At 39.3% G+C, this 21,310-nt stretch overlaps 1 protein-coding gene across 4 annotated transcripts in view; it reads left to right on the top strand.

Annotated features, from left to right (window-relative positions):
- The first annotated feature begins 1,178 nt into the window (after positions 1-1,178).
- nAChRalpha4 (nicotinic acetylcholine receptor alpha4) overlaps positions 1,179-21,310 on the top strand; it is a 449,450-nt gene continuing 429,318 nt past the window's right edge. The window contains exons 1-3 of one of the 4 annotated variants that reach the window (XM_070996859.1): positions 1,179-1,301; positions 1,375-1,666; positions 9,308-9,423. In XM_070996859.1, coding sequence (XP_070852960.1) covers positions 9,323-9,423 — 101 coding nt within the window. In that variant the 5' untranslated portion in view covers positions 1,179-1,301; positions 1,375-1,666; positions 9,308-9,322. Of the gene's footprint in view, positions 1,667-9,307; positions 9,424-21,310 lie in introns of all 4 variants that reach the window. The other 3 variants (XM_070996861.1, XR_011604420.1, XM_070996860.1) reach the window with 3 other exon arrangements.

Genomic DNA, 21,310 nt, shown 5'->3' on the forward strand with positions numbered 1-21,310 from the left:
CGGGTAGGTGGCGCATTTCAATCTCGCTTGCATATCTCCATTTCCCCTTGGTCCTTTTAGCTGAGTAACGGGTATCTGATAGTCAAGGTACTCGACTATAGCGTTCTTCCTTGTATAATCATGTGCCCATACATTTTATCATGCCCATACATTATCAGGCCAAGGATTTGGAGGACCCGCACAAACGCCCAATGCTAAAAACAAATTTACGAAACATAAAACTGTGATTAATAACAATAATTGTCCTTCAACAGAAAACCTTACTAACATAATTTAATTAAAATTAATTGAAAAGTAAATAAAAATGTATGCACTTTAAGATCTTCTTTGTCATAAGTGAAAGCTCATCGGAAATATTCTGAATTTCACAAGAAATTTCACGTGGGACGTTTCACCAGCAGGTGACAGGCCATACTAAAAATGAGTGTAAGGACCAAGTGAAATCCCGAGTGATTTCGAAAAATGTTCATTTGAATTTTCACTTGTAAAAAACCCGATATCCCATAAAATTATCTATATGTAGTGTCACTTGTTCTTAAGCGTGCAAGGTGACATGTCCCGCGGTATTCATGAGGTGATTCACAAGTGAAACTTTTTTTTTTTTGGAACTGAAGGGGTATTATATTCTTGAAGATTCAAACCACACAATAGCCCTTTCCTAGTCCATGGTTCCTGTAGCATGCCGATGTCAATGTACTTCTTTCTTAGAAGAACCGCGAGATTTTCTGTTGGCTATGTTCCCTAAGCTGGGATGAACTCTTGAACTGAATTGAACATTGTCAGGCGGTGGAACATCTTGTCTTTTGTTAGACCGATTCTGAAGTCGTTCTTCACTGGCTGTCAGCTCCACCTGGACTTTCGTGTGCAACAGGAGGAAATATTGGCAAAGTATCCCAGAGGACAACCCCGTCGACAGCGCATCCAGCGGTCTGCTTCCCTCCTCATTGTTGCATTATTCTCTATAGTGGACAGCTCCCAGCTGGTTAGTGGAGGCCCTTTATCAAAAAAAATCTGACAAGCAACTTAACTTCTCGCTTGAAGCTACTACTCATCAGGATATCCTCTATGGCCCAATTCAAAAATTTTCTAACTGGTCTCAGCATTTGCGAGGTGTTACCTACGCTTTTCGCTTCATAATCAATGCTTTATAAACTAGGCTTATACTAATAGTTCGTCTATCCAGATGTCGTCAAAACATGTTGCCCCACAAAGCGAATTTTTGACAACTAGGGACTTGCAGTACTTTCGGGAGATATTGCGCAAATACATGAAAATCTCCTAATTTCCATTGGAGTATGGCGGTAAGCACGATCGCCGCCTGCCCAGAGAATCCAAACGGCCCAGGCCGACTAATTCAGGATTGTTACGCTTCAGTGGATGTATCGACCGATCAGTGCTGCCGTCCGACGCAAAGCACCCGATTATCGTCTTAAAGAAATCTCCTCTGGCTCTACTCATCATACGCAACGGACACAAAAAGATGCTGTAAGTCCCCCTTTATGATTCGCCGATACTCAAGGAATACAACTTGGCACCATCGAAATGGATGTTTGGTCGCATACATGAAGTTCACTCAGGTCAGGACTCAAAGGTCTGAGTGGACGGCACATGAGAACTTCAATCGCAAAGACAGCCTCCTTAACTGAACGCGCCGTTCGGAAGTCCGGTATGTTTCGCAATTAATAGATTAGGTGTATACATATGTTGTTATATTATTATTAGATATTTCCCGATAAGGAATAGTGAATACTTGCAATGTTGCTTATCGATATATCGATTGTTAAGTATCGCGAAGTTAACATGTACATATCTCGATTGCTCAGTCCTAAGAAACACACTTATGTCTTACCAGCCTGAATAAAAGATTAAATACAGTTAACATCTTTAGTTATTTTCAAACAGATTACGATCCCCGATACGATTTTTAGGGCAGTACGCCCGTACCTGCCCTAAGTAAGTTTGACAATTGGGCAACCAGATGCGAGCATGAGGACACCTCGGTATCTCCCTGGCGTGGAAAAGCCGGGTGCTCAGACAGTCTCTAGTGTAGCCAATGCCGTTGCTACACTGCTGGGCGTTACTTAGCGTTAAAATGGGAATGCAAAACTTGTAGTTCAGTCGGAAGGTGTTGACGAAACCAATACATTTAAGTTACAATTGTAATTATAAAATCATAGCTGTAACCCCCACAGTTAAGTGTGGGCTTTGGATGTGGCACATAAGGAAAATATGGGATCTCGACAGATATAAGTGCAAGTGAGCAAATCCGTACACACATTCCCTACCTCTAAAGAAAACCTTCGGCAGCTCCATATTAATCATATTAATATCATAATTAATTAACACTCATTAATTGATTGACAGCTTAATATAAATATATTACATTTTATATAATAATTATATGTTTTTAGAATAAATAATTAAAAGTGACAATTCGTTATTACGAGAGATTTACTATTGCGTATTTTTTGCATAATCTTTTCTTTTTTGTGAATAAATAAATAAATATTTTGGTGCAACTATACAGAAAATTACAAAGTTAAATATCTCAGCGGAGGCTAAAGAATAAATTATTACTGCAAGATTCAAATACTGATTGAGCATAATTAATAAAAACACCGTCTCATTGCTGTGTTTAATTGTGTGCATTTAATTCAGCTTTTATATGTCTCTTTGCTTATACTCGAACTCTTGACATTAGCTTCGCAGTCTTGGTTATTTTATTGTCTCCCCACTCTACGTTTGCGAACCCGATACAGCCGCACATGCGTTTGTGTGGCAATTTGTTGTTTCTTGTTTTGTTTGCCATAGCGGAGGCTCAGTCCCCGCGCACCCCTCACCTTGTCACTGCTTGGCAAGGCAACAGCTCAGTTCGACGAGCTCTCATTCATCGTTGCTAAGGCGGCGGCTCAGCTCCGCGACCCCCTCGCCAGCCCAATTGCCTCCATGGGCATACAGCTTGAGCATGCATTAATTCTTTAGGACGATTTTATATTCACAGCTTCACATGAGCAATCCCTTCCAGCAGTATAGGAATAAGAAAGAATTCTCTAGCGACTCTGAGTCCGAGATCGAAGGGCCGGCTAGAATTTCTACACCAAAAAGTGCATACGCTAGCATACCCAAAGCTGCAAACATGGCATTTAGAATGGAACAAATGACGGCCACCACACAGGCGGCCGTTAACCATGCCGTTCAAGAAGCAGCCCTTGAAAGTCAGCGTAGGGAAAATGAACGGCGTCTAGCTATACAGCAGCTTACCTCCCAAGCTAATGCGGTACAAATCGCTCCCGCCCAAGCAGAAACTACTCAGGTTAAGGTCTATGAGCCTAAAGAAATTAAAGACAATGTCAAATGTGACGAGCCCTTGGACGCCGTTAAGTGCCTGCCCGAATTTACGGGAGCACAAGACGCATACGTCTCAAGCGGTAGTAGCCGCATATTATACTCGTATATTCAGAAATTGTGTAAATAGCACGCGCCATTATCAGGCGGTTATTATTATTAGGAACAAAATATGAGGCCCTGCCGATGCCGTGCTTTCCTCGTTTGGCACTGTGTTGAATTTTAATGGGATCACATGCAGTGACAGCGTCAGATTCATTTCATCGAGCAGGAGGTGGGCACCCTCAGACGGGGAAGTCTCACACTTTTGCAATACTATGACGAGGTTGAGAATAAGCTCACCTTGCTATGTGACAAATTTCAGGCTGATGCACTCAGATGTTCTCTTTTCGGCAAAGCCGAACGACATGCCAACGGCGCTGGCACTGGCTCAAGAAGTGGAATCAAACCACGAGAGATACACATTCGCATCGTCCTTTGCAAGGAGCCAAGAAGGTGCTCAAGAAGTGGAACCAAACCACGAGAGATACACATTCGCATCGTCCTTTGCAAGGAGCCAAGTAGGTGCTGGGAAAATTCGACACTTCACTAATTAGCACAAGGCACAGGTGCACTCTGCTCCACACAACTCATGGCGTTTGACACATCACTGTCCAAGATACTAAAACCATCACAGGCCTCGGTATATCAGAATAGGAGGCCGGCTGCGTCCGATCGATCAGGACCACCAAAAAGGTAGAGGGTAAATCACATTGCGCAAGGCGCTGACACAACTGGTAGTAAATACACCACTGCTGCATCTAGCGCACAAGAAATGGATGACGACGCCATCTGCGATTATGACTCAGATGCCATTAATTTTTTAAGGGAAAATCCCTGCTACCCGTCATCAGACAAAGAGCAGCGGGGATCAACATGAGACTCCTCAACGATACGGGCGGGGCCAAAAATTTCATCCGACCACACGAAGGATTGAAAGGCGTCCGCCCGGTAGAATCTCCATTTAAAATTCATTCACCACTTTCACAAAGAAATGCTTCGTGTCGATTTTTAATTTGAAGTCCACGTTCTTAATTTTAACTGACTTGTCCTCCCTTCATGCATCATCGGTCTCCACCTGTTAAAACAGGCGGGGAACTGAAGAAGAGAAAATTGATTTTCACTCATGCCCCGGTGTAAATTTTGCTGATGTGGACTTCTCAGATGCACCACCTTTAGTCAGAAAAGCATTTGTTGGAAATGCTCAGCGACAGGACAAAAGCCTTAGAGCACATCAGGGCTCACAGATCAGCCCAAGAAAATGTAAAGCAGGTACTCTCAGAGTACTACTTCCAGAAAATAGCCAAGTTAGCGAGTGAAATCGTCGCTAAGTGCAAGACTTGCGCTCAGGCAAAATATGACAGGCATACCATCAGTCCCATCTCAGGTAGGAGAAATGCTACATATAGACATTTTCTCCACAGACAAACAATATTTCCTTACGTGCCAATTTTCTTTAGAACCATAGAGGATCTCAAGCCGGCACTACTGCACTGACCAGGAGGAGCCCACCGAGACCGCGATTAAAGCCATAAGTCAGTAGCGTCCGTTAAAATCCTACAATCCTACTAGCACACTCTTTTATTAAATTTTCTAAAATTAAGTCAGCCTTCAATAAGATTACTGTTAATCCCGTGTCGCATCACGACACCATTCTCAGGCTGGAAGATATCGTGATAGCGGAGTGAAATGGGGAGATCCACACTGTGAAGAAGTGCTCCATAACACCAGGGGCTACGTTTTGCCAGCTGGCGCTAAGAAGATCGTGCGCCCAGGAGCTCTACGCTGGAGGCACTGCACATTGCGATATCCAGCAAAGTGCATCCCGCTACTAACGTTGACGATGGGATTGTCATTGTAAACTGCGGCACAGCCATAGAGTAATGAACTATATAGAGGCGCCAATTGCTCTGCCGCTCTCTTTAGATAATGAGGCTATGATGCCACCTAGGCGAAAAAAGCTTATTTCCCCTCTTTTTCAAAGTTCGATCGAACTTGTAATTCATTCCCACCTCATTCTGCACCGCTCTTGCTCACTGTTTTGTTTTTGTAATTAATCGTAAACCCTATTGCTGTTGCTTTGCACCTAAGTTAGCTTCAAACTTGGCCTTGAATTGGCTCTTAGCAGAGGTTGGGCAGAGGTTCGGGCAGAGCAATTGGCGACTCTATATAGATTCTTACTCTATGGCCCCGCTAAAAGATATGATTGCCCAAATAGGGTCGGAAACCTCATTCCTGAGGGGGGGTAGTTAACTAAGTTAACCGGGCGACGGCGATGGCCGATCGTCCGAGAGTTCGCTCCGGCTAAACTGCTGACATACCGGCAAACGCACGAAGAAATTAAAATCTGTCCGATTGTTTCGAGTGATAAATCAATCGAAAGGTGTTGCAAAAACTAAAAGGATTGCTTATGAATACCTTAAAAAAATCAATTGGTTTGAGAGAAAAAGCGGTGAAAGTGTAAACATGAAAACTTAGAAAATGTGATCTGTTGGAGCCGGTGCGGATCAATACCCCCCGTTACTAACGTACTTGTATTTTCACTTTAACGCGTTTAAAAGTATTACGCAATACAACATTTTGGGGGACATCTCAAAATGAAAATTTTATTTTGTCAGTTTGTCAGGTTGTTCCAAAACGTTACTCTAGAGTCCTTAAAATTATAGACGATGTTAAACAGCTCAATACTAGAAACATTAGGTCTACCACTTTTGGAAAATCTAGCTAGTTTGGCGAGAAAAAAGATATAAATAGCTAAATTTTGTACACTCGTAACTTTTGAACTACTAAAGCTAGTATTTAATCAGTTTATCTAAGCTTTTTTTCTGATTCCTCAAAAACGGCTCTACCGCTTTTCAATTAAATTTTTTTGTGTATGGCCCTTGTAAATTCATATTTTTTTAAAGATTTTTTTGTGATTCCCCAAAAACAAAAGTTCATATCAGAACCTTTGTTTGCTGATGGTGCGATCGTCACTGGATTTTTACCTCGTTAAGAGGTGTTATGGAAAATTTATCTAGTTTGGCGAGAAAAAAGCTAAAAATTGAACACCCGTAACTTGTGAACCACCAAAGATACAGGCTTGTGCTATACATTGTTAGAAAGGTATTTTGAATTGCTTTGTACGCCTTTCTGACATGATTTGCCTAAATACCACCGTTTAAAAATTATGGGAAAACGTTTTGTAAATTTTTTTTTTTTTAAGATTTATTTCTGATTCATGCTCTAGCGACTTCAAACTAAAAGTTAATAGTCAACAAAACACAAATTTCAGAACATCGAACACTGTCTGCGCGTTGACCTTTTTTGTGCGTAGCCAAACTCTATTTTAAGGTGCTGGAAATTTAAGACGATGTTAATCAGCTTACTATACGAACCTTTAGTTCTACAACTTTTGGAAAAACTCGTTAGTTTGGCGGAAAAACAGCTATAAATTTTAATATTTAGTAAAAGTAAAAATGTAAAAAAAATATGAAATTGTATTCATTTAGTAGATCGTATAATAAATCTTTGTCACAAAAGTTGATATCATATCTTTTGTTGCTGAAGGTGCTGTCGTCACTAGATTTTTACCTCGTTAATAGGTGTTTTGGTTTGATACCCTTGCATTCTAGGAGTAACGGCTATAAACTACATAAGATAAGAATAGAAAATGGACACCGAAATTCAGATAGTAAAATAACTATAATGAAATTTTCATATATTGTATTGTTTTATTTCGTGGGCAAGCTAATAGTAATATCACAATTTAAATCAAGAAAGAACGCTATAGTCGAGTACCTCGACTATCAGATACCCGTTACTCAGCTAAAGGGACCAAAGAGAAATGGAGATATAGAAGCAGCAAAGCGAGATTGAAATGCGACACCTACCCGTGATCTCAATATATGGTTATGTGGGCGGTAGACGGATTTATGCCTTATGGGCGTTAAAGTGGGCGTGGCAAACGAGACTAATACATTTCAGTTGTGGGCGTTAGAGTGGGCATGGCATATTCGCGTAACAAACATGCGCTGCTTACAGGGCTACGAAATCCAAATCAGAAATCCCTAATAGTTTCCGAGAAAAAATATTGACTAATATGTATAAATCTCGTCAATACCTATCGATTGATCCAAAAAAAAGTTTGGCACGCCCACTCTAACGTCCACAAACGACTAAAGCACTAAGACTCGTTAGCGCCCACATTTTGTAATATTTTGTAAAAATGTATATTAAAGCTTGTTCCTATTATCAATATCTATCTACATGCCATAAAATAATGAAATCGGACCATTCATTATAAGTTATAACCAAATAATAATCAATATTTTGCAATTCAATCGAGATTGCACACCACATGCAGCAAATAAGCTGTTTTCACTAATACGCCACCAAGCCGCTAGGGGTGCTATAGGCAAGTTGGCACTGCAGGCAAAGTGGCGCTAAACAAGATGACAGGTGGCGTTATAGGCTAGGTGTGTTAGTGAAAAAAGCTGAGTTGCTTTAAACATAGCTCCATCCCTCTCGCACTCTCTTAAGCTGAGTAACGGGTTTCTAATAGTCGAGGCCATCGGCTATAGTGCTCTCTCTTGTTTGTTTGCCACACTCGTTCACTAGTCGAGTACCTCGATTCCCGTTACTCAGCTAAAGGGACCAACGGGAAATGGAGACATGCAAGCAGCAAAGCGCGACTGAAATGCGCCACCTACCCGTGATCTCAATATAAGGTTATGTAGGCGGTAGACAGATTTAGGCGTTATGGGCGTAACAGTGGGTTTGGTAAACTTTTTTTGGGACAATCGATAGGTATTGACTAGACCACTACATTTAAATTAAAAATTGTTTTAGCATATAAATTGTGGGCGCCACAGGCTTAGGCGGTTTGTGGGCGTTCGAGAGGGCGTGGAAAACTTTTTTTGGATCAATCGATAGGTATTGACGGGACTAATAAATTTCATTTAAAATTTTTTATCTATCATAAAAATAATGGGCGCTACAGGTTTGGACGGAATCTATATCTGAAATCCCATTTCTCAATCTTTGAAAGTTTCCGAAATATCTGCGTTCATACTTACGGTTGTTCTAAGTTTAAAGTTTTTTGAGCGTTGCAAATATTTTTGGTCAATCGATAGGTATTGATGAGAACAATACAATTCATTTAAAATTTTTATTCTATCATCAAAACTGTAGGAGCCAAAGTGTTGGGGGGCTTGTGGGCGTTAGAGTGGGCGTGGCACGCTGCTGAAACAAACTTGAACTGCGCAAGAAGCTCAGGAATCTTCATGCCAATAGCCTAGCTCTAATAGTTTCCCAGATCTCAGCGTTCATTCGGACGGACGGACACGGCTAGATCGACTCGGCTAGTGATTCTGATCAAGAATATATATACTTTATGGGTTCGGAACGCTTCCTTCTGCCTGTTACATACCTTCCGACGAATCTAGTAAACCCTTTTACTCTACACGTAACGGGTATAAAAATATTTTAATATTCTTTAAGTGTATTTATCATTAACCGTACATGAAAAGATTAGCAAACCAAAGCGTTCAAAAGCTTATCTTACTCAATAACCAGTATTTAAAGTAGCCATCTATAAAATATACAGTACACTAATATAACTCAATTTAGTTTTAAGTATTTTCGTTATATTTCCGTGATGGTAAGAGCTTACAAGATGTAATTAACGTTTGCTAATGTTGCTAAGTATTTATTTATTAACTGCGATATAAGTTAAATATTTTAAATTATATTATAGATTATAATTAATTTAATACTCTTATATGCTATAAATATATTGCATGCCATTTAAAAAAGTTCTTAGATCGATCGCATTACATAGCAATTTTTTGAATTTATTTGATTGATTTGATTTATTTTTATGAACTATTAAACCAAAAAAATATGTTATTAATATATTATAAATGATTACATACATTTTAAGGTCGATCTGAGGCACATGGATGAACAACAGGGCAGCAACGTAGTGGACGTTGGTGTGGACTTATCTGAATTTTACATGTCTGTGGAGTGGGATATTCTGGAAGTTCCAGCTGTAAGGTAGGTAAATTGAGATAAGGCGATTACTTCGAAAAAATGTCTATGCCGGGATTATTTAAAAATAATAATACCATGGAATATGTACGTTATAACGTACATGTGTCGTTCTTTTACAGACCGAACGGTTTTTTTTTCTTTTCTGATTTTTCTGAAATTATATTTTACAAGTAATCTTCGTCAAAAAATAAACATGCTTTTAGATAACATTTTATAACGTTCCGTTAACGTTTTCGGAGAGCGAGATATTCAGAATTAATTGTATTATTTTTTGTTATTCGCCTATCCCGGTTTTTTCATAAGTTTTGCATAGGCAACTATAGGTGGGCAAAAGTAGGGTCTTGGTTGTTTCTTTGGTAATTGTTTTGTATGTTTTGTATGTATGTGCATATTAAGTATTTTCTTGCCTGTCGTCGATGAAATATTAATCTAACATAGAACTCGAGTAGAGATTGATGTAACGCAGGCAGTTCTCACGGAAAAAAACTGCCGAGTTGCAGGCCATATCCGGTGGCCTGCACGCGCATCAAGGTAATAGCTGACCGCGCGCCCCGAGTGCAAATGCCCGGAGCCAGACTGGAGTACTCGCGGAGCGAGTGATCGCCACGGGCTGGGACAAAAACGCTGACCCGGCACCTTGGCGACAGCGCTGCAGGAAGACAAAGGCCTCGAGCTGCAGCTGGATAGGAGTTTAAGATTAGTCGTAATTGGTACTCCAGAGCGATAGCTCTTTTTAAACATAAAAATAAAGCCTATGCCCTAACGGGCGTACGGTAAAATAAAGAAACATAAATAAATTAACAACGTACGCCTAACGGGCGTACGGTAAAATATAGAAACATAAATAAATTAACAACGATTCTTATAATTTGTATATACAAACTATTAGGAAGTGACAAGCGATTCGTTTTTTGAATGCCACTTTCGCAAAAATTAACATTTAAAGGCCTAAAGGAATAAAGTTCCGGACATCTATTGAGCGTGCTCCTGTAAAAGTTCAATGGCAAAATTCCACCGGAGTTAAATACTTCAGCTCTTGGCGTCAACAAATATTCAAATGTGATTATCATTAATTAATTCCTCGCGAAAAGATGAAAATGTACAATAAAGGAATGAAAACGTGACTGAACGTTTACAAATAATGTCTACTTCAATTCTGGCTTTAAATTGAAAAAATTAAGTTGTTTAATTTCTAGTTCCATATATTCAGATCACGGGTAGGTGGCGCAAGTCAATCTCGCTTGAAAATCTCCATTTCCCTTCGGTCCCTTTAGCTGAGAAAAGGGTATCTGATAGTCGAGGCACTCGACTACAGAAAAGCGAGATTGAAATGCGCCACCTACCCGCGATTTCAATAAATGGATATGTTGGCGGTAGACAGGTTTAGGCGTTATGGGTGTTAGAGTGGGCGTGGCAAATCGATGGTCAATAGATAGGTATTGACGAGACTAATACATTTTAGTTACAATTTTTTATCTATGTAGCATGCAAATTGTGGGCCTCACAGGCTTAGAGTGGGCGTAGCATATTCGCTGCGTACAAGGCTACGGAATTTAAATCTGAGATCCCAATTCGATAATTTTGGTAGTTTTAGAGATATTCGCGTTCATACTTACGATTTTTTGAAGTTTTTGGGCGGCTTATGGACGTTAAAGTGGGCGTGGCAAACATTTATTGGGTCAGTCTATAGGTATTGACGAGACTAATACATTTCAGTTACAATTTTTTTCTAGCATGAAAATTGTGTGCGCCACAGGCTTAGGAGGTTTGTTGGCGTTAGAGTGTGGATGGGAAATTTTTTTTGGATCAATCGCTAGGTATTGACGAGACTAATACATTTCAGTAAAAATGATTTATTTAGCATGAAAACTGTGGGCGCCACAGATTTGGGCGGTTTGTGGGCGTTAGAGTGGGCGTAAATATTCGCTTAACAAACTTGCGCTGCATACAAAGCTACGGAATGCAGGAATCTGCATGCCAAGTCCCAATAGCCTAGCTCTAATAGTTTTCGAAATCTCAGCGTTCATACGGACAGACGATGGCTAGATCGACTCGGCTAGTGATCCTAATCAAGAATGTATATGTATTTCCGACGAATCTAGTATAGCCTTTTACTCTACTAGTAACGGGTATAAAAATATTCCTTTTTTTTTGGGAAACGAAGTTATTTATTATGTCTATGACTGTCTCAGTAGATTGTGTGTTCGTCCCACCAAATTTTACATAAGCGTGGCCTTCCAGTAGGTCAGTGAGGCAGCACGAAATTCAAGGGTTGTTAGGCTTCGATTTCGACACGTGTTTACTCCTGATGATGATCGACTCTGATCGTCGGCGAATTGACTCGATGATCGCTCGCCTCGCTGACTCTGTGCTCTGGTCCTATAGCTCCTGATTATGCTCGTCGATGGACTGACTCGATTGGTGCTTGTCTCGCTTTCGACTCCACAGAGACCGTCGCGCTGGCTTAGGGAAGCGCCACCGTTTTCAGACTAGACTGGACCAGGACTACGCCTTTCGAGACACAACCGCCTGTTCCTTGCTCTGTCCCGGACGGGATGCGCTGACAGTCAAGTCTTACGCCAGGAGGCTGCCTAGCGTCGCTTTTACGATTATTGAAATCAAACTTTCCAGCCTACCCTCACCCTATTGCTTGTTGTCCGCGACGTTTATGCGCATCTCAATGGGTTCTTTGTAGCAAACGTGATTTTTTTTTGCTGGTAACACTTGCTACTGGCGGTATCCGACGCTCTGTTCCTGGATGTGCTTGCCGCCAGGCTGAAGGTATCTTGGTTTATTGCTATCGAGGTTACGGACTATTGCCGTTCCGAGAATTGGCTTGCAAAGCCGCTAGGCTTTTCCGGGACAACGGCTCTTGAAATCACAATTGGTCTACCACTCGCCCTTCTTGGTTATTAGCGAGATTTTTGGTTCTTTGGGTCTCGGTCAATTGCCGTTCTGGGACATTTCCGGTAGACCCGCTGGGCTATCCAGGACTACGCCTCTTGAAACAACAAGCCAGGCATATGTCGGGACACGCAAAAGTAGTGCTTGGGGCAAGGCACACTGGGTCTAGGCAACACTACCCCCAAGCTCACGGTTCCTCGTTGCAGGCCCTTACTGCTCAAAATGTGAAGGGCCCGCCGCGCAGTACGCCAGGGCTTAGTCGTAACAAGAGCTTTAACACATCGCCTTAAATTAGTGTGGTGCCCTCAGGACCTCAGCTACCTTTGTCTCAATTCGGACGCGATCTACTTCAGATCCAAAGTCCGTGGTGTGACCCCTATGGCCTCTGCGCACGGCTTCTATCTAGGGTCCTACGTCTTTGCGCCGTCCTGCAGGCTCTCCTGTGGCATGTGACACGCAGGCAGGCCGTTACCCTGCTGAGATGTGGCACTTTTACTAACGGTCGAAATTTTACGACAGAGTCCAAATTCCGGTAACGTTACGTTATTCCTTTTTGCACACTGCTTCCCTGCTATGCACATGAAGTCTCCACTCTCTCTTTCTACAACTTCCGCTGCTGCTGGGATTTGTGGGGAGTTATCCATTTCCTCACAGTTTGATGATCGGCAAACAATTTTTATTTAATTAACATAAAGAGAGGGCTAACATGAGTTGGTTAACATTGTAAAAGGAGGTATGGTATGCCTGATATAGTAACTTCAAATTTAGATGAAGAAATGATTTCGCAAATAGTTGATGGCCTAGTGTGAGTCCCACAAGATCACTGGGATGCCAGAAATAACCGGGATTTCATAATCGACACTGGTGCTCTGTTAGAAGAAAAATCAGAGAAGTGAGCTAAGCGATTGTTTCGCAGGGCTGAATTTCAGAGGCTAAATCTTTAAATGTCTATAGTACAGTAAATTCGTTTTTCAATTCTTGGGTTCCGGTCTTGTTTTAATGTGCTCTGTATGTTACAAAAACTATTTAAGTCGTAAAGTCGGCAATAGCCGATCTTTTCGCCAAGTTTTTTCAAACGACAAATTCTACTTTATCTCATTTTTCACAGCCTTATTCTTACACTGTACCCAAGTCGAATTTAATATTCAGTCCCACCTTAAATGAAAGCTCATTGCTTGTTAATCTTGACCGTGTCAAGCCTGAATATTCACTTGGTTCTGATGGAATTCCTCGCTGCGTGCTTAGATATTGCGCGGAGGCTTTATGCAAGCCTCTTTCCAAATTATTTACCTTATCTTTAGAATCTTCAAAATTTTCCAATATGTGGCAGGAATATTTTGTAAGTGCTCTCCACAAGAAGGGTAACAATGTATGAGCATGCAATTATCGCAAAGCTCTTTGAAAATATTATTACTCCACACTTGCAGCACATCTGTAGGTCAGTTATTTCTCCGTGTCAACACGAGCTTACGAAAAGAAGATCAACAACCACTAACTTTAACTTTAAAAAACATCTTTAAACAGACACCATTTACACTGACTTCAGTAAAGCATTTGTATCTGTTAATAACGTTCTTCTGTTTAGAAAACTGGATATATTAAGGATCCCTGTTGATCTTTTAAGATGTATATTAAGTTATATGAATTGCAGAACACAAATAGTTATTTTTAACAATTCTCTCTCTTGTACACTTCACGCTATCTCCGGTGTCAAACAAGGGAGCCACCTGAGGCCGCTACTTATAACTTTGGCTTGATTAAAAGGTGGCCAAAGGTATTTGATGATCCTTGCGTAGCAAGCTTATTAAATTGTTTTCGAGCAGTCTTTCTTTTTATACCCGTTACTCGTAGAGTAAAAGGGTATACTAGATTCGTCGGAAAGTATGTAACAGGCAGAAGGAAGCGTTTCCGACCCCACAAAGTATATATATTCTTGATCAGGATCACTAGCCGAGTCGATCTAGCCATGTCCGTCTGTCCGTCTGTCCGTCTGTCCGGATGAACGCTGAGATCTCGGAAACTATGGGAGCTACGCTATTGAGATTTGGCGTGCAGATTCCTGAGCTTCTTACGCAGCGCAAGTTTGTTTCAGCACAGTGCCACGCCCACTCTAACGCCCACAAACCGCCCAAAACTGTGGCTCCTACAGTTTTGATGCTAGAATAAAAATTTTAACTGAAATGTATTGTTCTCATCAATACCTATCGATTGACCCAAAAAAAAGTTTGCCACGCCCACTTTAACGCCCACAAGCCGCGAAAACCTGTGACGCCCACAATTTTCATGCTAGATAAAAAATTTTAACTGAAATGTATTGGTCTCGTCGATACCTATCGATTGATCCAAAAAAAAAATTGCCACGCCCACTCTAACGCCCATAACGCTTAAATCTGTATACCGCCGGTAGGTGGCGCATTTTAATCTCTCTTTGCTGCTTGCATATCTCCATAAAGCTGAGTAACGGGTATCTGATAGTCGAGGTACTCGACTATAGCGTTCTTCCTTGTTTCTCTTATATTATTGTTTTCGCTGAGACCTGGTTAAAACCGGAGATCCTAAACTCCGACAATTTTCCTGGTAAGTATACCATTTATAGGCATGATCGACTATCCATGTGGGGAGGTGGAGTCTTAATTGCCAGTGACTCTACCCTCAAGTCGGAAGCGATACTTGTTGAAGAATTCAATAATATTGAATTCATATGTCTAAGGCTATCGTTTCCTGGTAGTCTTATATGTATCACCTGCTCCTACATTCCGCCTGCATCTCAATTTCCCGAGTATTTAAATCATATTTTCGCTATACAGCCAGTCTCAAAAAACCTGTCCAATAGAGACCAACTTGTGGTTTTGGGAGATTTTAAATACCTGGAACTTCGTGGTCCACATATAAATTAACGAAAGTCTTACTTCTATTAAATCATCATGACTTCTCTGAAAGCTTTCTTGACATATCTTTGTCTCAAGCTAACTACATTCGTAATTCCTTAGGCGGTTTTCTGGAACTGTGCTTTGTAACTAATCCGGACTATGTGTTTCTGTCCAAAGTAGCACTTCCTACTCAACCCCAAGATCCATATCATCCTGCTTTCGAGGACTCAATCGACACTGATGCTGTGTGAGAAGAAATCAGAGAAGTCTAAGCGGAAATCCACAAATAATTCTTCTTCTCAGTCTTATTCTTAAACAGTATCCAAGGCGAAATTAATATTCTTTCCCACCTCAAACGAAAGCTTTCAACTTGGCGATCTTCAACGTGTTAAGCCCGTCTACTCACCTGGTTCCTGCGTGCTCAAATATTGCACGGAGGCCTTATGAAAACCCCTTCTGAAATTGTTTACCATATCTTTAGAATCTTCACAATTTACCCGTCTGTGGAAGGAATCGTTTGTAATTTGTCTCCACAAGAAGGGTAGCAATCAATTGTCAGCGACCCCAGGGCTTTTTCAAAAAATTATTACACCCCACTTGCAGCTCCTCTATAGGTCAGTTCAATCTCCGTGTCAACACGGATTTATGAAACGTAGATCAACAAACACTAACTTTTGGGAACTTACATCATTTGTGATAAAGAAATTTAAGAAACGTCTTCAAACAGTCACTTGCACTCACTTTAGTCACGTTCTTCTCGTCAGAAAACTCTATTTACTAGGATTCCCTGTTGATCCTTTAAGATGGATCTTAATTTATCTGAATTGCAGAATACAAAAAGTACTTTTTTTTTGTGTGCCACAAGGGAGCCACCAGGGGCCGCTACTTCTCCTTCCATCAGTTATAACTCCAACTGTACCCAGATCCGACTTACAATCTGATTTGAATTATTTTCAAACATGGTGCTCTGACAATTTATTGGATTTAAATTGCTTTAAGTGTAAAGTAATGACTTTTTGTCGTGTCTATCATTGGATAGAATAACTCTAGTACGACCTTGGCGTTCTTTTCCAATTCCAATACGGAATTCATGTTGATCGTATCGAATCTGTGCAGAAGAACTTTTTGCTATTTGCTTGAAGGCGCCTAAACGGAAATGCAAACCTGATTTTACCCTCTTATTCTATTAGATTACTCCTAATTAACTTACCTTCCCCAGCCAACCGCAGAACGATGCTTGGACAGTCTTTATTTATAACCTTCTTCGAGGTGATAATGATAGCCAAGACTCAATTAGCCGGCTAAACTTTTCTGTTCCATGCAGATTAACAAGAAATTACATAACCCCAATTTTAAATCATTGTAGATCTAACAATTATTTACCTGAACTTTTCAGAGTTCAGACATTATCCTATTACCTCAACATCTGACTCTGTGCCTCACTTAAAACGATTAATATTAACTTTTCTAGCACAGATTTAGATCCCACTTTTTTTTCCTCAAACTATATCTCTACGCGTGTGTCATTTCGCGAATTCGTGCTGTACGACATACGGCAGCGTACCTCGTTCGGTTGGGCGGGATTCTAAAGTAGAAAAAAAATGTCTGTGAGTATGGAACGATGAGTAATTATCATCTTGAACGCGGACACTCGTTTTATTCGTTTTTATTTTAGAAAATGTTGTTCCGTCGCCATGTGAGGAAGAGGCATAAGCTACGTCGTACTTGGGCCGTAGGATCTTGGTAAGCTTTTCTCATTTCCAACAAAGAGAATAAACATAAACAAGGAAGAACGCTATAGTCGAGTACCTCGACTATCAGATACCCGTTACTCAGCTAAAGGGACCAAAGGGAAATGGAGATATGCAAGCAGCAAACGAGATTAAAATACGCCACCTACCGGCGGTAGACAGATTTAAGCGTTATAGGCGTTAGAGTGGGCGTGGCAAATTTTTTTTTGGATCTACCAATAGGTATTGACGAGACCAATACATTTCAGTTAAAAGTTTGTATCTAGCATGAAAACTGTGGGCGTCACAGGTTTGGGCGGTTTGTGGGCGTTAGAGTGGGCGTGCCAAACTTGATAAGAACAATACACTTCTGTTAAAATTTTTATTCTAGCATCAAAACTGTAGGAGCCACAGTTTTGGGCGGTTTGTGGGCGTAAGAGTGTGCGTGGCACATTGCTGAAACAAACTTGCGCTGCGTAAGAAGCTCAGGAATCTGCACGCCAAATCTCAATAGCCTAGCTCCCATAGTTTCCGAGATCTCAGCGTTCATCCGGACGGACAGACAGACGGACAGACGGACATGGCTAGATCGACTCGGCTTGTGATCCTAATCAAGAATATATATACTTTATGGGGTCGGAAACGCTTCCTTCTGCCTGTTACATACTTTCCGACGAATCTAGTATACCCTTTTACTCTACGAGTAACGCGTATAAAAAGTGTCTGGAAAATAATAATAATTGTTAAAGTTCGCCAGTCGGCAGTCCAATATTTCTTGTCGAAAGTTATGTCATTGTTCTTAACCTACTCCTCATCTCGCGTCAGCACCCCCCTTTACAAATGTTTAGAGCTTCACAAGTTCAAATTAAAAATAATTGAAAAAATAGTTTGGGGTTGCCGGGCCCTTGTGTTTGTTCATATAAACACAAGGCTGCTACTCGACGCTGAAAAGTTAATATTTAATTATAACAAAAACGATAAAAAAAAAAATAAAACTTATAGTTAAATGGGAACCATCTTCCGACACACCTACCGTTCTTTTAGTCCTGGTAGATTTGATCTAGACGTTCTTGATCCTGAGCTTTGGAAAACTTTAGAATTGTTACATATGTGCGACATTAGTTTGAGGTTCACAAAAACACGAATAAAAAATATTTTACAAAAAAAAAGTAACACAATTGACGTATATATATGCAAATTAATTTAATAATTATTCGTTGATTGAAAAAATATTTAGTTTTTATTTTTATTTTATTCATGTTAGACCCTAGTCCATTTAACTCACTATTACATCAAGACAGTTTTACTTCTTATTTTTTTTATGATCTGAATGACATCTTTATTCTTAAATGTTATTCAACAAACCTCGGCCACAAGCTTTTTTTTAAGCTTCTAGACTTTAATTTTTGTTTAAAATAAAATCTTGTGCTAAAACTGTTGCATCCTATTGTGAATTAAAATTATGCTGACCGATGCAATTTTATTGAAAACTTGAACGAAATATATAGTTTGTGATTCGAGATATATAGTTTGTGATTGTGAGAGCTCGGGCTTCGATCGGAAGCTTGTGTTAAAGGGCAAGCTCATATCGCTGATGCCAAAGGCAATATCGGGTTGGATAACTCTCCGTTTTTAAAATGGCTCGCCCCTTTTTCGTTTAAACGATCTCTTAATTCTTCATCGTCTTCGTTAATGAGTTTTCTTGTTCTGGCCGTTGTTATTTGGTTACAAATATATTATTTATATATTATATTTTATTATTATATAATTTATATTTAATAAAAGGTAAATAAATTAAATATATAATGAGACAAATTAATAATATAAAGAAAGAATATATTTTGGTGATATTAATTTTAATGAATGGATTTAAAATGCTAATATTATCCAAAGAGAGTTCCAAATTATTTGAGAATACATAATCGGAAGTTTTATAATTTTTAAAGTGGTTCTTAGGTTTATAATAAAGAATACTGTTCTATTCCTTTTTTATCTCTTATTTTTTTGAAAATTGATTTCTCACCGGTTAATAATCGGGTAATACCAGTTTTTTCCATATTTAAATTGCAATAAATATAAAGAGTTCCTTCTAAAATGTTGACATAATATTTATTTGCGCATTTTGGGACTTAATTTTTACTTGATTGCTTCTTAATATTATTCCATCGCTTTGAAAATGGCTAAACGTATCTGTTTTTATCATAGGCTACTTTATTTAAATTACTAAAAGTTCTTTATGGCTTTTGATTTTGAATACAGAGATATCCATTAAGAAAGCGAAAAGTACTGGATTTTTATCGTGTTTTAATATATCTTTGATGTCTTCATTGGTTAAAATTTTTTCTATAAAGAACGTTTATTTTTTGCAAGTGTGATAGTGTTAGTTAAATTTTGTAGGTCTAATGTCAATGTATTTGTAATGTCTTTACAAAAACTTTAATTAGTTACGTTCAATAAATCAGTGTAGGATTAAAAAGTTGAAGCATCTTTGTTGTCCTTGAAAAAAAAAGTGCATGGTTCGAGTCATCAATTATTTCTGATCTGGTTAAGTTTATGATTGATAAATGAGGCATTAAGGAATGCATTTTCTGTAAGTTTAAAGAATACATTTTTAATCCTAAATACTATCTTCTTATACATATTCTGTCTTTATTATAATGGATTGAAGTAAGTTCAAATTGTGAGTGTATTTAACTTTTGTTTCGTCAAATAAATAATTTGTTATTGCCTGGCTCTGACGTCATTGCTTTTCTTATTGGGAGGTTTTTGGGCGTTAGTGTGGGCGTGGAAATCTTTTTAGGTCAATCGATAGGTTTTGACGAGACCAATACAGTTCAGTTAAACTAGTGTTTCTAGCATCAAAACTGTGGGCGTTCAGCCAAAATATTTAAGGTAAATATGTAATAATTCCAGATATGGGCGAACATCGGCTTTTGGTATTCTTAGCAATATGACGGAACCTGTAACTGATGGCATAAAAGTTTGTATGAGGCTTTTACTCAAAAGGACCTAATTATAATGAAAAAGTAGAAATGGTTTTCGGGAAATTTCACCAAGTTTAATTTTGTGTTTCTGTGTGATCGGGTAAAGCAAGTTTTTTCAATACTTAAAGTGCAATAATTATTAAAGTGTTCACTTTAAAATTCAACCATTTCATAATATGATTATGCACATTTTTCCACTTGATTGCTTGTTAATAGTTTTCCAACGGTTTGGGAAATGGCTTTGGCGTTATATATTTCTCATCTGTTTTTTAAGTAATTAAATTCCCATTGTGATCCTCTATTAGAATAATTAGCTACACAAAAAAAAACAACAAAAAAACATATTTTTGTACTTTTAGAGGGTAAATCTACATTAGTTTCGGTCCGATCGCAATGCGTTATATGTTTTCTGTTTGTTGGCTTTCTAAATTTGTATTAAAAAAATGCGAAAATCTAACTTGGCTAATATTTTTTAAACGATTCTTTAGCTAATTATACCCGTTACTCGTAGAGTAAAAGGGTATACTTGATTCGACGGAAAGTATGTAACAAGTAGAAGGCAGCGTTTCCGACCCCATAAAGTATATGTACTCTTGATTAGGATCACTAGCCGAGTCGATCTAGCCATGTCCGTCTGTCCGTATGAACGCTGAGATCTCGGGATACTGGGATTAGGCATGCAGATTCCTGAGCTTCTTACGCAGCGCAATTTTGTTTCAGCAATGTGCCACGCCCACTCTTACGCCCACAAGCCGCCCAAAACTGTGGCTCCTACAGTTTTGATGCTAGAATAAAAATGTTAACTGAAATGTATTGTTCTTATCAACACCTATCGATTGACCCAACAAATGTTTGCCACGCCCACTTTAACGTCCATAAGCCGCCCAAAAACTTCAAAAAATCGTAAGTATGAACGCGAATATCTCTAAAACTACCAAAATTATCGAATTGGAATCTCAGATTTAAGTTCCGTAACTCTAACGCCTACAAACCGCTCAAGCCTGTGACGCCCACAATTTTCATGCTAGATAAAAAATTTTAACTGAAATGTATTGGTCTCGTCAATACCTATCGATTGATCACTCTAACGCCCATAACGCTTAACTCTGTTTACCGCCGGTAGGTGGCGCATTTCAATCTCGCTTTGCTACTTGCATATCTCCATTTCCCTTTGGTCCCTTTAGCTGAGTAAGGGGTATCTGATGGTCGAGGTACTCGACCATAGCGCTCTTCCTTGATTTATCTTGATTTAAGTTTATGTCTTCCCATATTAATTTTCAAAAACAACTTGTACTTGATATTCTTTTTCTTTTTGGTTTTTAGTTTGTGTTCTAATATTTTCTCTTTAGTCCATTGCAAAACTTGAGGAACTTCAAACAAATTTTGGTTCGATGTGGAATGA

Source organism: Drosophila suzukii, chromosome 3, assembly GCF_043229965.1.
Source record: "Drosophila suzukii chromosome 3, CBGP_Dsuzu_IsoJpt1.0, whole genome shotgun sequence".
Classification (NCBI taxonomy): Eukaryota; Metazoa; Arthropoda; class Insecta; order Diptera; family Drosophilidae; genus Drosophila; species Drosophila suzukii.